Genomic DNA, 24,593 nt, shown 5'->3' with positions numbered 1-24,593 from the left:
TTTATGGGGTAGACTGATCATACTACGATAGGATAGAAACATTGAAACTGGAAGCAGGAGTAGGCCATTTGGTCCTTTGAGCCTGCTCTGCCATTCATCTTGATCATGGCTAATCATCAAATTCAATATCCTGATCCCCCTTTCTTCCCAGAACCCTTGATCCCTTTAGCCCCAAGAATTATATCTAATTTCTTCTTGAAATCAGGCAATGTTTTGGCCTCAACTACATTCTGTGGTAGTGAATTCCACACATTCACCACCCTCTGGGTGAAGAAATTTCTCCTCAACTCAGTTCTAAAAGGTTTACCCCTTATCCTTAAACTATGACCCCTAGTTCTGGACTCCCCACCATTGGGAAAATTCTTTCTGAATCTACCCTGTCAGAATTTTATAAATTTCTAGAGATCCTCTCTCATTCTTCTAACTCCAGTAAATATTATCCTAACCGACTTAGTCTCTCCTCATATGACAGATCTACCATTCCAGGAATCAGTCTGGTAAACCTTTGCTGTACTCCCTCTATAGCAAGGACATCCTTCCTCCAATAAGGACACCAAAACTACCGCACTACTCCAGGTGTGGCCTCACCAACGCCCTATACAATTGCAGCAAAAACATCCCTCTCCCTACACTCAAATCCTCTCGCTATGAAGGCCAACATACCAGTTGCCTTCATTACTGCCTGCTATACCTGCGTGCTTACTTTCAGCTACTAATGCATGAGGACTCCAAGGTCTCGTTGAGTATCCACCTCTCACAATTTACGCCCATTCAAGTTATAATCTATCTTCCTATTATTGCTACCAAAGTGGATAACCTCACATTTATTCACATTATACTGAATCTGCTGTGCAAATGCCCACACACTCAGCCTGTTCAAATCACGCTGAAGCATCTCTGCATTCTCCTCACAGCTCACCCTCGCACCCAACTTCGTATCATTAGCAAATTTGGAGATAATACATTCAATTCCCTCTTCCAAATCACTAATATATAATGTGAACAGTTGGGTTCCTAGCACAGATCCCTATGGAACCCCACTAGTCACTGCCTGCCAATCAGAAAAATACCCATTTATGCCAACTCTTTGCTTCCTATCTTCTAACCAACTTTCTGTCCATCTCAAGCCATTGCCTGCAATCTCATGTGCTTGTTGAAAGCCTTCTGAAAGTCTAAATAAGCCACATCCACTGGTTCTTGGTCAACTCTACTAGTTACATCCTCAAAAAATTCCCATAGATTCATCAAGCACAATTTCCCTTTTGTAAATTCATGTTGATTTTGGCTGATTATACCATTGCCAAAATCAGTCTCAAGGATTTCACACTAAGTTTGAGAATCACATAGTTAAATCCAAAACAAGAGTCTTAAGTGAAACAAATTATGTGTTTTTTAGGGACAGATTGGATAAGTTAAAGAGGGAAATATACTAAATGGTTTGGAGTTGCATAAGCAGTGGCAAATCTTTAAAGAAATAATTCCAAATTATCAGCAAAACCATATTCTGTTCTGGAACAAAAACCTCATGTGAAAAATGATCCAGCCTTGTGTGACGGAAAAAATTGATAATTTTAGATTAAAAGAGGCTTAGATGTTGTGAATAATGGTAATAAGCCTGATGATCAAGTTTTAGAATCCAGAATGACCAAAAAATTGATCAGAGGAAAAAATAAAATGAGTAAACTGGCAAGAAATGTAAAAAAAAAAGTAAAAGCAGCAAAAGTAAATGTTGGTCGGTTGTAGGTTAAAATGGGAGAAATTATAATGGGGGATAACAAAATTATCGGGAGTTTCAATTATTTTACAATTATATTGCATCTGTCTTCCCATCATAGGATACAAAAACACATTCCAAAAATGGCAGAGAGCCGGGGGTTATTGAGAATGAAACACCAAGTAATTAATATTAGTCGAGGAGAAATACTAGTGAAATGAATGGAATTGAGAGTCAACAAATCCCGCTGACCTGATAGCCTATGTCCTAAAGAGCTAAAATAGATGGTTGCAGAGGGAGTGGATCTTCCAAAATTCCCTAGATTTTGTAATAGATCCAGTGGAAGTTAGCAAATGTAAAACTGCTATTCAAGAAAGAGGGGAGGGAGAAACCTGAAGTACAGGCCACTTGGTATATCATCAGTTATTGAAAACATGCTGGAATCAATTATTAATGGTGTTAATAGATCTAGAAAATTATAATTATATTAGGCAAAGTCAACATGGGTTTTGTGAAATTGGGGGTTATTGTGTATGAAAAATTAGGGAGAGTTGAGGATATAACTAATAGGTGAGGATAAGGTGTGGTTCGTGGTAGTTGGTGGAAATGGCAGAGGATGATCTTTGAATGTGAAGGCCAGTGGGGTAGAAGGACAAGGGGGATCCTATCATGGTTCTGGGAGGAAGGAGATGGAGTAGGGCAGATGGATTGAACCCCCACTAGCCTCCACATTCAATGATCATCCTCTGTCATTTCCACCAACTTCAGCACGATGCTACCACAAACCACAACTTACCCTCAGCCCCTTGTCATCATTCCACAGCGACTGCTCCCTCCATGACACCCATTGGGGTTCCCCCTCACCCAACAGGTGGGGGGGAACCTCGCTTAAAGGAAAAAAGCAGACATGTCAGTTTTGAAAGTGACATAATCAGAACAGATGCGACAGAGGTGGAGAAACTAGGACAATGGTACTGAGTCCTTACAGGGAGTGGGGTGTGAGGGGCTGTAGTTGAGGTAGCTGTGGGATTCTGTGTGTCTGTAATGAATATTGCTGGTCAGTCTATCACCAGAAAGGGAGCTCAAGGCAGGGAATTGAAGTGTCAGCTGTGGGAGTCAAATGCCATGTTGGCCTTTTTTACAAGAGGATTTGGAGTACAAGAAGGAGGAGGCCTTGCTACATTTGTACAGGGTTTTGGTGTAATCACACCTGGAGTGCTGTGCTCAGTTTTGGTCATGTTACCTAAGAAAATATATACTTGACTTGGAAGCAGCGCAGCTAAGATTCTTTAGATTGATTATTGGGATTAAAGGGTCGTCCTATGATTTTGTTGAGTAGTTTGGGCCAATATCCTCCATAGTTTAGGAGAATGAGATGTGACCTCATTGAAACTTAAGATTCTGAAGGGGCTTGACAGGCCAGACACAGGTTTGTGCCCCTGTATGGAGATTCTAAAACTAGGGGTCAGGATTAGCTGTTGATCAATTGAGACTGAGATGAAGAGGAATTTCTCCATTCAGATGATTTTGAATGGTTGGAATTCTCTACACCAGAGGACTTTGGATGCTCAGATATTTACTATATTCAAGGCTGAAACAGGAAGATTTTTAGAATCCAGGGTATGGAGATTGGGCAGAAAAAGTGTAATTGGAGGTGAAGATCAGCCATAATAGTTTTGATTCGTTGATAAAGTTTGAGAGGCTGTATGGCCTAATTCTGTTTCTTATGACAATGCATTTGGAAGGGGCAAAAAAATGCAATGGGATTTTGTTTTCTTTATTCTTTCATGAGATGTTGCTGTCGCTGAAAGGCTGGTATGTGATACCCATCCCTAATTGCCTTTGAACTGAGTGACTTGCTTGGTCACCGTAAATCTGTAATCACATGTAGGACAGACTAGGAAAGGATGGCAGATTTCCTTCTGAAAGGGCAGTAGTGAACCAAATGGGTTTTTACAGTTGTCGTGGTCACTATTATTGAGACTAGTTTTATATTCCAGATTTATTAATTGAATTTAAATTTCCACTGGTTGACATGGTGGGGTTGAATCCCTGTCCCCAGAATATTTGCCCGGACTTCTGGATTAATGGTCCAGTGACATTACCACCACACCACCATCTCCCCAATATGAAGGAAGCAACAATGGTGTAAAGTAGGAAAATAATTATAGATTTAAGAATAAATAGAATTTTATCATTCCGTTTACATGATAAAGGGAATTGCATTTTGTGCACAGTCTCATGTGTAATGCCATAACGTAGAGAAATGGGGCTTCAAAATTTGCTCTTTGCTCTGTTAGTGATCTTTGCTTGTACTAGCAAAAGAGTAAGTAGAAACAATTGGGGTGACAGAGACAAAAAGTAGAAATACTTATCCACATGGGCGGCTGCTGCATGTTTCCTGGGCTAAATAGCTTATTATTCAAGGTATTTGGGGTACAGGTGGATCAGACTTAAGTGGTAAAATAATTTACATTTAACAGATACTTGTGTTGTCTCTGTGTAAACCATCAAAAGTGGATGAGCTCGTTAAATCTATATATATACATACAAAAGGCTCACCAACTTTCAAAATCTGACATTTGGCAAAATTTAAGTTTTTGCAAAGCATTATCGTTCAAAGCTAGTTTAGTTTCTTAAGAAAAACTGCTTGTATAGATTTGGTCTTAATAAGAATCCATTCCCCTATACATCATAACTGCTTGATTTTAATTGTTCAGTGGAGCAAATTCTAAGTATTCATGTTTTACTGGATGGTCCGTAAAATTTCTAGACACAGAATAGTGATGGGATTTTCAATTGTTTAAAAATGATGCGTTGTACTCATTTTTCTTAGGACAAAAGTCTACGATTTTACGCAAAAACATTTTCATCATCAACATTCACCACTACAAGAGAAACCTACACAAGTCTGGGTATGGATTAAAAATTCCTTAAACTTTTAAAATCTTACTGAAGTTTAAATCTGTTCTTTATGGCTTAATGATAAGAAGGTGTCTTCTTTTTTTAATTCATTTGTGGGACATGGGCATCACTGGCTGGTCAGCATTTATTGCCCATCCCTAGTTGCCCTTGAGAAGGTGGTGGTGAGCTGCCTTCTTGAATCGTTGCAGTCCGTGTTCTGTGGGTTGACCCACAATGCCGTTAGGGAGGGAATTCCAGGATTTTGACCCAGTGACTGTGAAGGAACGGCGATATATTTCCAAGTCAGGATAATGAGTGGCTTGGAGGGGATCTTGCAGGTGGTGGTGTTCCCATGTATCTGCTGCCCTTGTCCTTCTAGATGGAAGTGGTCGTGGGTTTGGAAGGTGTTGTCTAAGGATCTTTGATGAATTGCTGAAGAGCATCTTGTAGATAGTACACACTGCTGCTACTGAGCGTCGGTGGTGGAGGGATTGAATGTTTGTCGATGTGGTGCCAATTAAGTGGGCTGCTTTGTCCTGGATGGTGTCAAGCTTCTTGAGTGTTGTTGGAGCTGCACCCATCCAGGCAAGTGGGAGTATTCCATCACACTCCTGACTTGTGCCTTGTCGATGGTGGACAGGCTTTCGGGAATCAGGAGGTGATTTACTCGCCGCAGTATTCCGAGCTTCTGACCTGCTCTTATAGCCACTGTGTTTATGTGGTGAGTCCAGCTGAGTTTCTTGTCAATGGTAATCCCAAGGAAGTTGACAGTGGGGGATTCAGTGATGGCAACACTATTGAATGTCAAGGGGCGGTGGTTAGAGTATCTCTTATTGGTGATGGTCATTGCCTTGCATTTGTGTGGCGTGAATGTTACTTGCCACTTGTCAGCCCAAGCCTGGGTATTGTCCAGATATTGTTGCATTTGAACATGTACTGCTTCAGTATCTGAGGAGTCCGGAATGGTGCTGAACATTGTACAATCATCGGCGAACATCCCCACTTCTGACCTTATGATGGAGGGAAGATCATTGATGAAGCAGCTAAAGATGGTTGGGCCCAGGACACTACCCTGAGGGACTCCTGCAGAGATGTCCTGGAGCCAAGATGACTGACCCTCCACAACCACAACCGTCTTCCTTTGTAGTGTTTTGTAAAAAAAAATACAACAACAACAAACTCTGGTACTTAGGATTGTTAAAAGAGTAGTATATTTCCTGGCCTCACTTATTGGAAGTAAAGTGAAATCCAACTGAATTTTGGGAAAATAATGTAATTGTATCACATGTACAATTATTTAACTGGTATATAATTTGGAGCCCACTTGATATGAATAGTTTATGGTATTTATATTTTTAATTTTTGTTTATTGTTCCAATTTTATGATCTGTTTAAATGGATTAATTTTGGATGTTCACGGTAAAACAAAATGTTTTTAATGCAGCTGGTCTTTATGAAAGTTAATTGGTTAATGAGTTGAAGCTATTGCACAGTGTGATGACACAATATTGTCCTAATCAGGGGAAATTTCCACAAAAAATACAAATTGTTCATGTACCTTAACTGAATATGTAAAGATAATTTCCTTAGCCGTTTAAATATATTTAGATGGGTGTAGGTGATTTATAGTTGTCACTTGATTTATTCTTCATTAAGGGAAGTGTATTTCAATAATCTTTTAGTTGTCAGGTAAAAGAACTCTGGCTTACAGGCACCACTTTTGCAGCCATTTCTTATGGTTCTCATTTGTTTCATTTGCAACCACTGCAAATAAAATAGTTTATATGGCCATCTCATTTGGTCACTTTATATATAATGTTTGTGCAATGAACCTTACACAGTTCATTACACAGTGCTATTTACAGCACATTTTAAATCAACCATTTTGATTTTTACAATATTTTAATTTGATCATATGAATCCTTTTGATTTTCTCTGATCTGTATGCCTTCTTTGACTTGTACCTGCTTTTGATTTGTTACATTTGACTGGTTCACAGATTTTGGTTACCTTGGTTAGTTCTATTTGCTTTGTTAGCATAGATTAACTGTCATCAGTTTTGCCACTTAATTTGTTCTGGTCTTTAAACACATTTAGGATTTGAAGCATTTAATGCATATGTTTGCTGCACTCAGTTTGGTGAAAGCACAGGTGGAGTACACTATTATAAGGTGATTTCTGACACTCTGAAGGAAAAAGAAATTGAAAAGGTTTAGTAAAGAGACGTCTTGTTGAAGTTGTACAAGACATTGGTGAGGCCACACTTGGAATACTGTGTGCAATTCTGGTCACCCTATTACAGAAAGGGTATTATTAAACTAGAAAGAGTGCTGAAAAGATTTACTAGGATGCTACCAGGACTTGATGGATTGAGTTATTAGGAGAGGCTGGATAGACTGGGACCTTTTTCTTTGGAGCATAGGAGGTTGAGGGGTGATCTTATAGAGGTCTATAAAATAATGAGGGGCACAGATCAGCTCGATAGTCAATATCTTTTCCCAAAGATAGGGGAGTCTAAAACTAGAGGGCATAGGTTTAAGATGAGAGGGGAGAGATACAAAAGTGTCCAGAGGGGCAATTTCTTCACATAGAGGGTGGTGAGTGTCTGGAACAAGCTGTCAGAGGTAGTAATAGAGGCGGGTACAATTTTGTCTTTTAAGAAGCATTTAGTTAGTTACATGGGTGTGATGGATATAGAGGGATATGGACCAAACATGGGCAATTGGGATTAGCTTAGGGATTTTAAAAAAAAGGGCGGCATGGACAAGTTGGGCCAAAGGACCTGTTTCCATGCTGTAAACCTCTATGACTCTATGACTCTAATTAGCAATTGTTAAACAACAATGTAACCTGGAACTGACAGGAAGAGAAATAAGCATAGTTCTGGAAAAATGAAGATATTTGTTCTCAACTTGAAAAATATGGCAAATGGAAAATGAAATTTATATAATAGAAAACCTTTAGGAGGTGCCAGTTTATCTCAGTTCACAGCACAGTCTTCTCAGAATTTGAGTGTTGAGAGTTTAAGTCTCAATCTGTGACTTGAGCAGATAATGTAGACCTTTCAGTGTTCTACTGAAGGATTGCTGCATTTGTAGAGGCATTAAACTAAAGTTCTGCCTCCTTGGTCAAGTAGAAGTAAAATATCCTGTGATGGTATATAAAAAGCATGCAGTCCTGAAGTCTTGATCAACACTCTTTTCTCAACCAACAGCATAAAATTATTTGGTTATTCATCTCATTCACAGTCTGACTTATGTGGAAATGGTTCAGCTCAACATTCCATTGTCAAAGTCATATTCATTCAGGAAACTAATGCAAAATTATCAAAAGTGGTTGGATTCTTTTAAGAAATTAATATTAATGAAATAATAACTTTCACCTATTTGGAGCCATATCAGATTCCCAGACTTTCTAAAGCACTTACAATCAACTATTCAACTTTGAACTGTAGTCACTCGTATGTTTAAAAGTGGCAGCTTTTTTTTACATTGCAAAGTCCCACAAACCAACAGTTCAACTCTCCCTCACGAGCACCCTCAAACATGAGGTAATTTTCATGTCGCATGTCCCTAAGACATCAAAGAGATCATACACTGTTTAAATTACACTTTACTTTTTTGATTATTTAAAAAAATAGATTTTGCTGAGCTAAAACATGGCTGCTACAGGTCACATGATTCACAAGTTGGCTACACTTGCTGGAAAATTCCAATGGCAGTTACAGGACAAAAGTTCAACCTTCATTCTGTGGAATCTCATACCCCTCATCATGAGGACACATTACAATCAACAAAACCAAGGACAAGTAGGTGATCTGTATCCTGGCCTAGTCCTATAACAAAGGGAGAGCTATCAAAATGCATTACACCTGTAGAGGCACCAATAGCCACTATTTCCCTCCTAAGGTGAACAATGGATTTTGACCAGAGGTATAGACACTGTTTGTCAGCCTGCCACTGACTCATTAATGGGCAACATCACATGACTTAAGCTTCTTGTCTTTGGAAAGCATTAATATTACATTTCTAGACTTGCAACTCAGTCTACTGTTTAACCTCCAGTTGCAAACACCACAGCAGGATTCAAGGCTGACCAACAGTCTAAGCCTCCACATAGTTTGCTTCTTTGGGAGATGCCAGCCAAACAGACAAAGTACCACCATCATCTTACTGCATCAACATCAACTTTAAAGGAATTCTGCTACTCCTGCTTCAGCTGGCTGAACCCACCTGAACTGTAATCCTCTGCAAAGGAACCATCACTGGACTCTGACTTTTTAGGTAGTCATAGGAACTAAGATCCATATTTATGGTTCTTTTTCTTTTAATACTTCTTTTAAAGTATTCATAATTGTTAAAAAACCTCTTTCTTCTCTTTTGATTTGATTTGATTTATTATTGTCAAAGTATTGTTTCTTATGTGCTATACAGACAAAAACATATCGTTAATAGAGTATGTTGGGGAGAAGGAAAGGAGAGGGTGCAGAATATACTTTTGCAGTTATAGATAGGGTGAAGAGAAAGATCAGCTTGATATGTAATAGGTCCATTCAAAAGTCTGATGGCAGCAGAGAAGATACTGTTCTTGAGTCAGTTGGTACGTGTTTTCAGGTTTTTGTATCTTTTTCCCAACAGAAGAAGCTGTAAGAGAGCATGTCTGGGGTGCTTGGGGTCCTTGATTATGCTGGTTGCTTTCCCATTGGAGCAGGAAGTGTGACGGAGTCAGTGGATGGGAGGTTGTTTTGTGTGATGGACTGGACTGTGTTCACAACCTTTTGTTATTTCTTACGGTCTTGTTCCGAGCAGGATCCATATCAAGTTATGATACATATGGTGCATCTGCAAAAATTGGTGAGAGTCATAGTGAGAATGACAAATTTCCTTAGCCTCCTGAGAAAGTAGAGGCATTGGTGGGCTTTCTTAACTATAGCATCAGCGTGGAAGGACCAGGACAGATTGTTGGTGACCTGAACAGCTAGGAACTTGAAGCTCTTGACCATTTCCACTTCATCACTGTTGATGTAAACAGGAGCATGTCCTCCACTACATTTATTTTATGCCTGTGTGCATGTGTAAAATGTTGTGCCCATCTGCCAAGTTTGAAAGTATGAATAAGCAATACTTCTGATTTAACTCTTAAGATAATTTGTTGTTTGAAAGAAACACTGCAACTCTTCAAACAATCAAATCAAAGAATCCCACAACTACACAGAATCCAAACAAGAATGTATTCTTCAGATTGAAATTATGCACAGAAACAAAATAAAAATTGGAAGGGACAGAATATTTAAAACAGATAAAATACTAATCAATTTCAGAGGAAATGAGACTCCACAATTCCAAAAGTAAAAAAATAAATTTTCAGCACCAAAGAGTTGGTTTGGTAGCAATTATCAAGCCGTTAAAAATTAAGTTGCTCCTCAACACATCAGCCATAACCTCTCATGGTATCTGTAATGGAGAACTAATGAGCAATTAGGGTGATTAGCAGTGTTCCTGCCTTCATTTTTATATTTTTTTTACATGGAACACCATTTCTAGCATTTCATTGGATAGAATCTCTACAGTGCAGAAGGAGGCCATTCGGCCCAATGAACTTGCACCAACAACAATCCCACCCAGCCCCTATCCCTGTAACCCCACTTATTTACCTTGCTAATCACCCTGACACTAAGGGTCAATTTAGCATGGCCAATCAATCTAAACCGGGTCCCTGCCGCTGAGAAGCAGCAGTACTAACCACCGTGCCACCATGCCGCCCTTTGTAATTTCTTGATAATCGTGGCAAAAATATCCCTGTTGCTGTACTTGATTATATTGGGTTGTATAGGTGTAGCATATAGAAAAAAATCAAACAAGAGGGTTGTATAAGGAAACGTCTCTGATCTTTCTTTCACGTATAAATGCAGAAGTATCTAATCCGAAGTTTTGTCTGTATAGTGCGCAAGAAACAATGCTTTTCACTGTATCCCAATACATGTGACAATAATAAATCAAATCAAATAATTGAGTAAATAACAGCAAGATGGAGGAGGGGTATGAATAAAGGAAAATTACAGTGGACATCACCAGATTATAGTCATATCTAAAATAGCTTGTAATGAGTTTTTGTTTTAATTGTTTAACTAACATACTATATAGAAACCAAATATATGGAGGAGTACCGTAACGTTTGTGTGTTAACTGAGTCATAAAGTGACAAATTGTTTGTGAGCCAGTTCTGTGATTCATTACATCTCCATCACGTTTTTTCTATGTATGTTTGATAGGATGGGAAGTGAGACAACAGAGGCTTTATTGATGTTCAAAATTGAGGCCAGTTCTTTAGATATTTGATTATAATATCTGCTGTTTTGAGTCTTTTTTGTAGTATGTTTGTGACAGAGAAGAACTTGTCTCCATTTTGGATTAGCTTTCTTTATAAATTATTTGTGAATCCATAAGTTACTCGTGAGGGGAGACGATCTCCAGATCAGTAAACTGGAGGCCTAGGTTAATGCCATGGGGACACGGGTTCAATTGGTGAAATTCAAACTTGATTAATACATTTTAAAAATAAATTAACCAAAAGAAAAATCTGAAACTGAAAGTTAGTAACAGTAATGGTGCCAAGAAACTATCATTGATCGTCATTAAAAACCCATACGATTCATGAATGCCCTTCAGGGAAGGGAATCAGCTATCCTTGCCTGACCCAGCCTACATATGATTGCAGACTCATAGAAATGTGGTTGACTCTTAACTACCCTCTGTAATGGCCTAGTAAGCCATTCAGTTGTACCAAAATGCTGCAGAAAATTTGGAAAAGAATAAAACTGGATGGATCACCAGACAGCGGCACCGGAAAGGAAAGTGGAATACCCAATCCTGCAAGTCTTTCTTGCTAATGTGGGGGGCTTGTGCCAAATTTGAGAGAGCTGTCCCAAAGTCCAGTCAAACGTCAGGCTGACATAGTCATCGGCTAATCTCAAGGATTATTGAGCCTGTTTTCTTTTGAGTTTAGGAAAATGAGAGGTGATCTCAGTGAAGTGTATAAAATTCTTACAGGGCTCGACAGGATAGATGCAGGGGGGATGTTTCTCTTTGTTGGAGGGGTCTAGATCCAGGGGTGATTTTCAGAATAAGAGCTATTCAATTTAGGGCCAAGATGTGCAGGAATTTCTTCTGTCAGGTGGTAAATCTTTGGAATTCGCTATCCCCAGATGGCTGTGGAGGTTCAGTCATTGAGTATATTAATAACAGAGATCGATAGATTTCTAGATATAAAGATATTAAGGGATATGGGGATAGTGCAGGAAGATAGTGTTCAGGTAAAAGGTCAGCCATGATCTAGTTAAATGGTGGAACAGGTTTGAGAGGTCAAATGGCCTACTCCTGCTCCAGTATTTTTATGCTCCTGCTCTCAGAACCATATATAATAAAGCCAGTGTTCGGGACACCACCATCACTAGGTATATGCTGTCGCATCAGCACAGACACAGCAGAGATTGTGACACAGTGGTGTGCAGTCAGGTGGAAGTTCCCTGGGAATTCTCAACATTAGCTCTGGACCCCGTGAAGCCTCATGGGCAAGGAAACCTCATGTGGGTTACCACCTACCACTCGGCCCTTAGCTGATCCATCAGTACTGCTCCATGTTGAACACCACTTGTAGGAAACACTGAATGTGGCAAGGGCACAGAATGGGTTCTGGGTAGGGGACTTTACTATTCATCAAGAGTGACTCGGTAGCACAATGTAGGTGAATCTTCTTAATTTATCTAAAATTTTGAATTTATCACTAATTATTTACTTGCTACATTACACATTATTTTTGGTAATTTGTGTTGTATCTTAATGCAGTGCTATTCTTATAATATGTATCTTACTGTTATATCTGTTTTCTTGTAGCAAAGCATTTGGAGACCTGCTTTACTTCACAGCAAAGTCCAGTTCCTACTCTTTTTGCTGGCATAGATATAACAAGCCCTGAAATTGTACAATTACTTAAAAAGGTAGCCTTAATGTTTGTTGATGCAAGTTGTAGTAATTATATTTTGTAATCTTTTGTAAACATATTTAAAATTAATATTGTTATTAATTTAATATTGTTTACAGTTTCGCCTCCTTAATGAGTTTCAGAAAGAAGTTCCATCGTTTTGGATACGCCATCCAGAGAAGTACATTTTAAAATCTGTTGAGATTTTATGGGTTAGAACTAATGGGCATTATTTTGCATTATAATTAAAGACTTATTTACTTTTTGTGGTTTATCATGCTGAGAGCTTCATCATATATATCTGAGAAAAATTTTGACAGAAGAGAAACCTTGAAATACTCTGCTTATGCAACTTTTCCTGCAAAAGTAAAATATATTGCTTAGCTTGTCACTTTAAAAAGTAGCATGAATAATACTGTATTGCATATCTATGTGATTCACAGCTAAGAATTTGCCACGGCATTAACAGCAGTTGTAAATCTCTGATTTTCAATTTTCTAAAGGTTTATGGAGGAGATAGTGGAGAGCACTTTGTCATTGCTGTCAGTAACTCATGAACAGAACCGCAGAACTGAAACCTCGTGCCATGTACTGGAACCTATCTATTTTCTGGCATTGTTGGATACAAAAGCTTCCTGGTTCAATAAGTGGATGGTAAAAATAATTAATATAAAAGAACCATAATATTAGCAAACAGTAAACCTTAAAACAGCAGTAATAATTCTACTGTAGGGCAGACTTTTGACATTAATAGAATAATGGAGTTTACAGTCACAATCTTGGACTGCACTATTATCAGCAGATTTAACTGGATTTTTGGTCACTATTACCCAACTACAGGACAAAGTTCAGGACACTTAGTTTATTTACATTATTATTGAGAACCAAATCTAACAATGCAACTTCTTCCTTGAATGCACTTTAAGACTCCCTCCCCATTTTAATCACATACATTATTTAGCTCCATGTACTTTAAGACTGTGTTACCACTTCAACATTGCATACAAGTCTCATTCTTGATTTTCTTTTGCACTTCTCTGAGATATATTATTTCATTCCTCATGTGTGCTCTGCCTGAAAGCACGTACTTGGCCTGTTGTCTGCTGATTCTTCATCCTGAGCCATTTTTCATGGCAGTTCTCAGTGATGGGTTGCCATTACCTTCCACTCTCAGATTGAGGTTGCAAGTCACAAGTTTCCCTCAGCTGGAACCAGGAGCAGCACCATACATACCTAAAAATAAAGTGTCAATCTGGTGAAACTAAAATACATAGAGAAGAATCATAGAAACTCTACAGTACAGAAAGAGGCCATTCGGCCCATCGAGTCTGCACCGACCACAATCCCACCCAGGCCCTACCCCATATCCCTACATATTTTACCCGCTAATCCTTCTAATCTATGCATCCCAGGACACTAAGGGGCAATTTTTTAGCATGGCCAATCAACCTAACCCGCACATCTTTGGACTGCGGGAGGAAACCGGAGCACCCGGAGGAAACCCACGCAGACACGAGGAGAATGTGCAAACTCCACACAGACAGTGACCCAAGCCGGGAATCGAACCCAGGTCCCTGGAGCTGTGAAGCAGCAGTGCTAACCCCTGTGCTACCGTGCCGCCATGCCAAACAGTGGAAGCAGTATGTGATAGACAAAGCTAAACGATCCCACAACCAACGGATGAGGTATTAGCTCTGTAGTCTTGCCACTATCGGTCACTAATACTAGTGCACAAATAAACAACTAACTGGAGGAGCTTACTCCATATATATCCCCATTCCCAATGATGGGAAGCCCAGCACATCAGTGCAAAAGATAAAGCTGAAGCATTTATGTGTTTAGAAGGGTAAATAAGTGGGGTTATGGGGATTGTGGTCGGTGCAGACTCGATGGGCCAAATGGCCTCCTTCTGCACTGTCGGGATTCTATGATTTGCAACCATTTTCAGTCAGGAGTGCTGAATGGATGATCCATCCTGGCTTCCTTCTGAGATCCCCAACATCACAGAAGCCAGTCTTTAGCCAATTCAATTAACTCCCATGGCTAAAGGTGTTGGATCCTGCAAAGGCTATGGGCCCTAACAACATTCCAGCAATAGTATTGAAGACTTCAAGACTTGTGCTCCAGAACTAGTTGCATCCCTAACCAAGCTGTTTCAGTACAACTAAAACATTCTCATCTACCTGACAATGTGCTAAATTGCCCAGGTATGTCCTGTATACAAAAAGCAGGACAAATCTAATGTGGCCAATTACCGTCAATCTACTTTTGATCATTAGCAAAGTGATGGGAAGTGTTTTCGATAGTGTGATCAAGCGGCAATTACTCATCAATAATAACCTGATCACTGAGGCTCAGTTTGGGTTCCATCAGGGCCATTGAGCTCCAGACTTCATCACAACCTTCGTTCGACTATGGACAAAAGGGGTAGGTAAAGCTGACTGTTCTAGACATCAAGGCAGCATTTCACTGAGTGTGGCATAAGGGAGTCCTAGCAAAACTGGTGTCAATCAGCATCTGGGGGAAAACTCTCCACTGATTGGAGTTATACCTAGTGCAGATGAAGATGCTCATGATTGTTGGAAGTCAATCATCTCAGGACATCACTACAGGAGGTCCTCAGGGAAGTGAACTAGGCTCAAATATCTTGAGCTGCTTCATCAACCTTCCCTCCATCAGAAGGTCATAGGTATTAGCATTAGCTATGAGGAGAGGTTGGAGAAACTTCGTTTGTTCTCACTGGAGCGACGAAGGTTGAGGGGAGACCTGATAGAAGTCTACAAGATTATAAGAGGCATGGACAGAGTGGATAGTCAGAAGCTTTTTCCCAGGGTGGAAGAGTTAATTACTAAGGGGCATAGGTTTAAGGTGCGAGGGGCAAGGTTTAAAGGAGATGTACGAGGCAGATTTTTTACACAGAGTAGTGGGTGCCTGGAACTCGTTGCCGGGGGAGGTAGTGGAAGAGGATACAGTTGTGACTTTTAAGGGGCGTCTTGACAAGTACATGAATAGGATGGGAATAGAGGGATATTAGAGTTCTGAGATGCGTAGGTTAGAGGGATTAGTGGGTAAATATGTGGGGGTAGGGCCTGGGTGGGATTGTGGTCGGTGCAGACTCGATGGGCCGAATGGCCTCCTTCTGCACTGCAGGGTTTCTATGATTTCTATGATATGGTCCCCGGGAGGGTAGGGGGTTTTAGTTAAGTCGGGCAGCATGGTCGGTGCAGGCTTGGAGGGCCGAAGGGCCTGTTCCTGTGCTGTAATTTTCTTTGTTCTTTGTATGCATGTTAACAGATTATTTCACAATGTTCAGAAACATTTATGGCTCCTTAGATGCTGAAGCAGTTCATGTATTAATGTAGCAACACCTGGACAATATTCAGGCTTGGACAATTTTGCCACACAAGTGCCATACGATTATTCTCTCCAAAAAGAGAGAATCTAACCATCTCCCCTTGACATTCAATGGCATTACCATTACAAGTTTTAATAAGCAGCGCACCAATTGCCTACCGAAATAGTTGACCTTATACTCCAAATTGACTGCCAGTACACTTCTACTCCAACTCCTGAGCTTTTTAAGAACGACTTACTTTACAGACAAAATTTAATATTTTATCCTCCGACCAGGCTAAGTAACTTTTTATGAAATCAAGACAATAGCACTATGAGCATGTGAAAAAGCTAGTAAAATTATTTCTCAGCCAGCTGCTCAGTGACGCCCAGTTTGGATTTCACCAGGGTCACTCAGCTCCAGACCCTCATTTATAGCCTTGGTCCAAACATGGACGAAAGAGCTGAATTCCAGAGATGAGGTGAGAGTGACAGCCCTTGACATCAAGGCCGCATTCGACCGAGTGTGGCATCAAGGAGCCCTAGCAAAACTCGAATCAGTAGATATCAAGAGGCAAACTCTCTGCTGGTTGGAGTCATACCTTCTTCACAGGAAGATGGTTGTGGTTGTGGAGGGTCAGTCATCTCAGCTCCAGGACATCTCTGCAGGAGTCCCTCAAGTTGGGTGTCCTAGGCCGAACCATCTTCGGCTGCTTCACAAATGACCTTCCCTCCGTCATAAGGTCAGAAGTGTGGATATGTGCCAATGATTGCACAATGTTCAGCTCCATTTGCAACTCCCCAGATACTGAAGCAGTTCATGTTCAAATGCAACAAGATCTGGACAATATCCATGTTTGTGCGACAAGTGGATAGGGCGGCATGGTGGCACAGTGGTTAGCACTGCTGCTTCATAGCACCAGAGACCCGGGTTCAATTCTGGCCTCGGGTGACTGTGCGGAGTTTGCACGTTCTCCCTGTGTCTGTGTGGGTTTCCTCCGGGTGCTCCGGTTTCCTCCCAAAGTCTAAAGATGTGCAGGTTAGGTTGATTGGCCATGCTCAATTGCTCCTTAGTGTCCCAAAATGTGATGGTTAGGGGAATTAGCAGGGTAAAAACGTGAAGTTATGGGGATAGGGGCTGGTTGGGGTTGTTGTCGGTACAGGCTCGATGGGTCAAATGGCCTCCTTCTGCACTGTAAGAATTCTATGAAGTGGCAAGTAACATTCGCGTCACACAAATGTCAGGCAATGACCATCACCAATAAGAGATACTCTAACCACCACCCCTTGACATTCAATAATGTTACCATCACTGACTTCCCCACTGTCAACATCCTTGGGGCTACCATTGACCAGAAACTCAACTGGACTCGCCACATAAACACAGTGGTTACAAGAGCAGGTCAGAGCCTAGGAATATTGCAGCGAGTAACTCACCTCCTGACTCGCCTAAGCCTATCCACCATCTACAAGGCACAAGTCAGGAGTGTGATGGAATACTCCCCACTTGCCTGGATGGATGCAACTCCAACAACTCGCGAAGCTTGACATCATCCAGGACAAAACAGCCCACTTGATTGGCACCATATCTACAAACATCCACTCCCTCCACTACCGACGCTCAGTAGCAGCAGTGTGTACAAGCTACAAGATGCATTGCAGCAATTCACCAAAGATCCTTAGACAGCACCTTCCAAACCCACGACCACTTCCATCTAGAAGGACAAGGGCAGCAGATACATGAGAACACCACCACCTGCAAGTTCACCATCCTGACTTGGAAATAAATTGCCGTTCCTTCGCAGCCGCTGGGCCAAAATCCTGGAATTCCCTCCCTAATGGCATTGTGAGTCAACCCATAACACATGGACTGCAGTGTTTCAAGAAGGTGGCTCACCACCACCTTTTCAAGGACAACTAGGGATGGGCAATAAATGCAGGCCAGCCAGTGACGCTCATGTCCCATGAAATGAAGAAAAAACTTCACAAGTCAGCGACCTCGAATCTGATCACAGAAATTCACAATGAATTTGGAACTTCCACGTTAGATCCCAAGTGTATAAACAACCAATTTCAAGCTTTCTAGTCTACCCTCTATTCCTCTGAGGAACAAACAATTCTAGTTTTCATTCATTTTTTGAGAAGCATGATATTCCAACCTTGTGCCTTGTTAATAGGTCCACAATAGGTAATCCCCTTTCAATTCTAGAAATAGATCAAGCAATCAAGATGCTACAAAGCCATAAGACTCCAGGACCCGATGGTTTTTCTGTTGATTTTTTAAAAGAAATTTGCCTCCCGTTTATCTCCCATGCTTAGCTTAGCCTTCTCAGAATCGGTTTCTTTTGGTAATCTTCTACTTTAAATCAGGATAATATCTCATTATTTCTGAAAAATGGTAAGGGTGCAGCTCCTATCACCTTATTTCTCTGCTAAACACACATTACAAGGTACAAGCCAAAGCACTTGCCCTCTGTTTGGAGCCCACTTTGCCAACTGTTGTCTGTTCTGATCAGTTTGGCTAAACTAAGGGTCAACAATCATTCTCCGACTTTAGGCGGTTATTTAATATTATTTTAGCCAAGACTCCTGCTCCTCTTCCAAAAGTTATAATTTCCTAAGATGCTGCAAAGCATTCAACTGTGTAGAAGTTCAACATTTAAAAAAAATTCAACAACATTGATTTGTAGGAAACAAAATAATCCTTTAGAGCAAAGCATTAATATGTAATATCAGACATATAAAATTTAAGATAAGAGAATATATACATGAACAATGTATCATACTTAGCATGTCCAATGTGAATTTCAAACCAATCAGTATTAAAGTGTCATGGTCCAGCTATGAATTATACCTAATAGGAAGTAACGTTATGGATCTCAATGTTGCTGGGAGTAATGAAAGTCAACTGTGCCGAACAATGTTGATAATACGAAGTTGCCTTTCACGACTGTTTTTTCATACTTAAGACATTATTTGCATAAAATTTGTATAAACTTTGCTTTATGAATCAACAATTAGATCTTTCAGGAGATTAATACAATTTGTTCCTATTTCATAGCATGGTTACTACAGCAGAACTGTGGTTCTAAGGCTCCTTGAAAATAAATACAAGTCCTTGGTAAGTTTTGTACACTTGGAAACTGAATTTTTTACTTACATCTAAGAAGTAACACGAAAGTTTGGGGATTTTGAAGGATTAAATAGAAAGAGTATTGATGCCCAGAATCTGGAAATACACCATGGCTTCTGCTGTTGTTGTACGATTACTTGTCGATAGGTCACGTCAGCCTCACAACATTGCTATGTTGTTTTGTGCGTGTTTTGTGTTAGGAGTGGAGCCACATGGCACAGGGGAGTTGTAGATTTATGGTTCAGAATACCCAGGGTGTTAAGATGGACAGGCTAAGTTTTAAATTTTGGGAGGAGGATGTATACATTAGATTGCAAGGATGCATCAAGCACCTTTAAATAGGAAATTGTTAAAGATTTTAGTGATGTTTATTTTTAGGCAAGTTTGTGCTTTTAATATCTTGTTATACATTTTATTTCTAGGAATATCTGGGAAATTGTCATGAAAACTGTACTTTAGTATGTGATATAGAGCGAGAGAGAGATTGTGAAGGAATATTGGCATAAATGATTGCTAAATAACAGTGACCAGTTGGAAAGTAGAAACATGAAAGCTTATAATATGGGCCGGTGTATAAGGTGTTCCTTATACTATTTCATAAGGAATCCCTTTTGTTTTCAAAAAGCTGAAGACGGAGTTATTGATTCAATTTGCAACACATTCTTTTCCAATTACAGATGCAATTTACAGATGCAATAAACTACACCAGCTAGTGCATAGAAAACCTGAAATGTAGTGACATTTCTTTAATTATTGGAAGGGCCTTGATTTAGAAAATGTTTGTGTTACTACCACTTTAACAGTTCCAAGAGCATTTCATTGAGATAAGAAAATCATTAGCATTTTTCTGTCTTCAAAGATTGTTAAGAATAAGGAAATGTGTGGTTCCAAATATGATATTGCAGTTTTGTTTTATAATTGGCATTAGAAAAGAAAATATATTCAGTTATTACTGAGTGTATTGAAGACATGCAGGTTCAATCAAGACTGTATCGATTCAAGAGGGAATTACATTATTAACTGAAAAGCAAAACTGCAAGTTATGGGGAGAAGGCTCATTTCAAGAGCTGGCACAGACACAACCTCCAGTGTTGTACCAAATCTGTGTTGTAACAATTTTGTAATTCTTTGATATGTCTGTATATGATAACTACAGAGAAAATGTTCAATGCTGAAGTCGTAAGATAAAATGAAGTGTCATAGGAAAATTTAAAATATTCATTATATACTTTTGTACAGATAAATGCTGCAGTTCGCCAGTGCTTAAATTACTTTGATTCAAAAAATTTAGAAGATGATGGTACTGACAATTTATCTACCATGCTGTATCACCTAAGTAAGTAGCTTTTCTAGCTGTATTCACATCTTTACAGTGATGCACTGAAAAAGATTAAGTCAAGTATTCACATATAATTCATGAGATAAAACAATGGCCGTAATCCTCTTGCCATTCATGCCCTGCCGCTGCCAACGAGGACGGAAAATGTAACACTCAGTCAAATCTCTGTTCATGGGACCAGAGAATCCCACTTTTGTGAATGGCCAGAGTATCCCGCTCAAAGCCTTTACCAGCTTATGTTTTATGAAGGGATTATTTGCCAAGCTGAATGTCATTAAGAAAACTTATTTTTCCTTCTTTGTTCCCAGGTTGCTTTCTAGTAATTTTAATTTTTCTTTTGTTTCTAAAGACAGTGACCGGAGGACATATTATACAGGACATGAATTGCAGTATATTTACTTTGTGCATTCACTTTGTCTTCTGGGAAGATTGTTGATGTATACTCATGGGAGAAAACTCTTTCCTGTCAAGGTGAAAAACAGAAAAGGTAATAAATATCAAAATTAGTTACCAAGTTGAATTATAAAATATGACAGGATACTTTCTTCTGAGCTGCTTTAGCATATCAACAGCTTTATGCTTTTAATGTACATATTTATTGGTCTCTGTATGAAATTTGAATTGTTAAAATGGGCAAATATTTTGTGATAGGCACTAAAGTATCATTTACTAAACGCATACTACATGTGATGGGATCTTTTAATTTTTCTTTTGATGGATAAGAAATTGTACAGGATAAATAGGAAGAAAAAACATTTTGGATTTAGCAGAAAACAAAAACTGTCAGTATCCTCACACGTCTTTTCCTTTCATGCAACTTGATCCAGCCACCCCACTTCTGCCCCACCCCTATCATCAGTTTCCCATTGCAACCATACTCTGTCCTTCACTCTGTTGTTATCAGCTGCCAATACCTCTCTCTCCTATCCTGCTGCACCATGGGGACACCTGTTCCCTGCTCCCAGACCCGAGGTACGCACACCAGTGCTCCCAGATTTTAAAATATTTCTTCTACCACTCCTGCATCCCAGGAACTCTCTTCCAATGCTGCTGATGTTGTAAATTGGGTTTTAAAAATGTAAGATTAAAGATCTATCATATGCTAACAATGTTAGATGATGCACACTGTTTCATTTTAAAACATAAATGAAACATTTGCATCAACATGCCCTATGGAAAATTCCATTGTAAAGTGCTTACATTTATCTTTCACAAATGTAGATGTGCAATGTTAGGGATATTGACTGTCAGGTTTTACTCGCATTAGAAGAGAACTTCAATTTATACAGTGTCTTTCACTTGTGCCACAAATTCTAACAATTTTCACAGACAACTTGCAATGCCGAGAATATGGAGTCACAAGCTCAATTTGGGCTGAAATAAGATGCAAGGTTATGAACAGTCGGGTTTGCCTCAGATAATGGCTTGAGATGAGCAATGGAATTAATGTCATTTGTGCAGAGTTATGCATTTAAAGTTAATGGGCTGGATTCTCCTGTACTGGGGATGGAGAATTGCGGGGGAGGGGCCTTGTGTGTTTAGGATCCCTTTGGGATTCCTCTCCCTAACCCCCCCCAACCCTGGCCTGGACGTCACCTGATTCCCACTCTTGCTGATTTATTTAAATACGTTTAGTCAATTTCACACGGAGACCAGGCGTGGTGGCCACGCCGGGGGAGTTCGGAGGCTATTGAGGCCCCCAGGTGGTCGAGGAAATAGCTGGGAAGTGCCCTTAGCCAGCGAGTAGGGGGAGGGGGGTTGTGTGTCAGAGTTGACTGGAGATAAAGGGCATCATGATCACCAAGAAGTCAGCCTTGCCGGCATCTTTAGGACCCCAGTCCAAAAAAATATTTTTTCTTTTAATAGGATCCATGTTTCATAGTAGCTATTGACGCAAAGAAAATGGTTTACCCGCCAAAGAATTTCCCGTGCACCAAAACATACTTTCCCCATCTCCAGCTACACCAGGAGCACCAGTGACACATTATAAAGTCTTTTTTTAGAGCATGAGACTTGTCTGTATCCTTGCAGGAACTAATTAACAATTCTTTAACGCAGAATTAAAAAAAGTGAAGCAATTAGTACAAAGAGGGTTTCCCCACCAAATGTGAGGCCCTGCAGGGCTATATTTACAAACCTTACATAATTGCACCAAGGAATCTTTCTCACCAGAAAAGAACAGACAAGATATGCCAGAAAAAGGACTGGTACAGAATACCCTTTCTGCATTCTAACCCTTCCTATTAAGGTTTAAGCCATTCGCCCATCTCCCAGCAGTGGCACTATTCATGCTTTTCATGATTGGAGGAAAGGAGACCACAAAACATATACCACTGTTATAAATGTACAAATGTAAAGAAAGGAAGAAGGATAATTTTACATGACCATAGTGTTGTACAATCTACACTGTATTCTTTAACTAGAAGGCTCACAATGAGGAATGTTTTCCATTGAGGACAAATGGAAGTCCCAGCCAATCTTCTGGATAAAAATTCACTGTAGTGCCCAAATACTAGATCAACCCTGTCTGAATGATAAATACCAACAAGATTCAGAAGGAATTATAATGACAGGGGATAGAGTCTGGATTTTACAGTGAACGATAGTCTGCTACTCCAAATTATTGCCTTCTACAGAGTTCACAAAAGCCATGGCTTTAGCCGGATTGTCGAAAGTCTTTGTAGAGTTGTCAAATGTTACCTTCAGTGTAGCACGATACAGTAGGACATATTGCACTTCAATCTCCTTAAGTCATCTTCTAAGCCCTTCTGCCTCTGTTTTATTGCCACTGAGAAGCCCTGAAAGCAAGAGATCTTCACTCCATGATTGAGCAAGACCCCATTACATCTCGCTGTCTCGAATACGCTTTAGTGATCCTTGAAGTTATGAAAACGTATGATTGAGTGCCGGGGTCGATGACTATCCCTAAGCCTCAGAGACAGGATATGATGTGCCCGTTCTAACTTAATGCGCCCAGCTTTCATTTCTAAATTAAGCTCTCAAAGAATTTAACTGGGAGCTTGCCCGCAGCAACTTCTGACAAACCAATAATATTTTCCTCTGGCTTTGGTTCTCCAGATTGTCAAGAAATTCTGACATAGCACACAGTTGCTTTGTCAAGGTTGTAAGCAGGCCTCAACTGAGGAAGTTGCATTTTTGACAGTAACAATTCTCTCCACTCCATCAAGCCTTTTGTCAGTATCCTGCAGTTCTGTAATATGAGCACTGATATTTTACACTGATAGACCGAGTTTCTTATCAATGATCCTAATAATATTAGCAGTCATCAGTTGTATTGCCTTTGAGTATGACAGATCAAAAGCCTATTTGTTCATTAACTTGCCAAGTTGAGGAGTCGGCTTCACCCCAGTTACTTCTGACTGCTCTCTTTTGCCGATGACTTTCTTACTATTTCTTGGCATTTATCACTAACATCGAACCAGAAATTTTCCAAGGACATAATATGGAGTTCTCATTCCTAGATTAGGTAAGTATGAGCTGCGTAAAGGCAGTAAAAGAAAGGATTATGGGCTGAGTGGTGCCAGAGCTCACGGAAACACAACTATTCCCGTGCTTGCAGCACGTGACCTTCCACCTCTTATTTTTCTGATGACACTGCCTGTTCTTCCCACAGATGCTGATTGGTCTGTGTGTATCCATCTTTATTTGGTTCTGTTTCTGGGGCATATGGCGTGTGTTTCCCGTGAGTTGGTCAAGAAGAAGAATATTTAACTGATGAAAGGAACAACCCTTTTCAGATTTTAAAATTTTACAGATTTTATTTTTGAAAGGCTGGAAAGTGTATGTTTGCTGCTTGCAGCAAAATTTGGTGAAATCAGTCATGCTTGGCATATCTTTAGTGACATGTCCCTAAAGGAGTTTAGGTTGAGGCTTCAGAGTACTGCATCTAAGCACACCAACACATTTTCTAAAGCAGAGCTGCATTACCATGGGAAGGTATCTAGGCATGGATTAAATGTCCTGTCAGTATCAGTAAGCACCTGTTTTATGAACCTGAGTAAAAGTGTTGGAGAGCATAAGAAACATGCTGAGATATAATGAACAAAGATATCAAAATAGTTATTCCTTAACTAAGCCCTGAGCTCAAATTGAGCATTATTGTAACTGACACCTCAGAAGTAGATTCCTTTCAGCAGTGACATGCTGCTATTCTGTCAAAAAGTGTTTGT

The 24,593-nt window shown here is 39.9% G+C and overlaps 1 protein-coding gene across 3 annotated transcripts in view; it reads left to right on the top strand.

Moving 5' to 3' along the window:
- tbc1d32 (TBC1 domain family, member 32) overlaps positions 1-24,593 on the top strand; it is a 272,496-nt gene that overhangs the window by 80,571 nt on the left and 167,332 nt on the right. For all 3 annotated transcript variants that reach the window (XM_078212743.1, XM_078212744.1, XM_078212742.1), the window contains exons 7-13: positions 4,551-4,629; positions 12,511-12,614; positions 12,718-12,779; positions 13,102-13,252; positions 18,993-19,052; positions 20,304-20,400; positions 20,753-20,890. In XM_078212743.1, the coding sequence (XP_078068869.1) occupies positions 4,551-4,629; positions 12,511-12,614; positions 12,718-12,779; positions 13,102-13,252; positions 18,993-19,052; positions 20,304-20,400; positions 20,753-20,890 (691 nt within the window). The remainder of the gene's footprint in view (positions 1-4,550; positions 4,630-12,510; positions 12,615-12,717; positions 12,780-13,101; positions 13,253-18,992; positions 19,053-20,303; positions 20,401-20,752; positions 20,891-24,593) is intronic.

The sequence above is a fragment of the Mustelus asterias genome, chromosome 5 (genome assembly GCF_964213995.1).
Source record: "Mustelus asterias chromosome 5, sMusAst1.hap1.1, whole genome shotgun sequence".
In the NCBI taxonomy this organism is placed as follows: Eukaryota; Metazoa; Chordata; class Chondrichthyes; order Carcharhiniformes; family Triakidae; genus Mustelus; species Mustelus asterias.
This window is presented reverse-complemented; position numbering and strand designations above follow the sequence as displayed.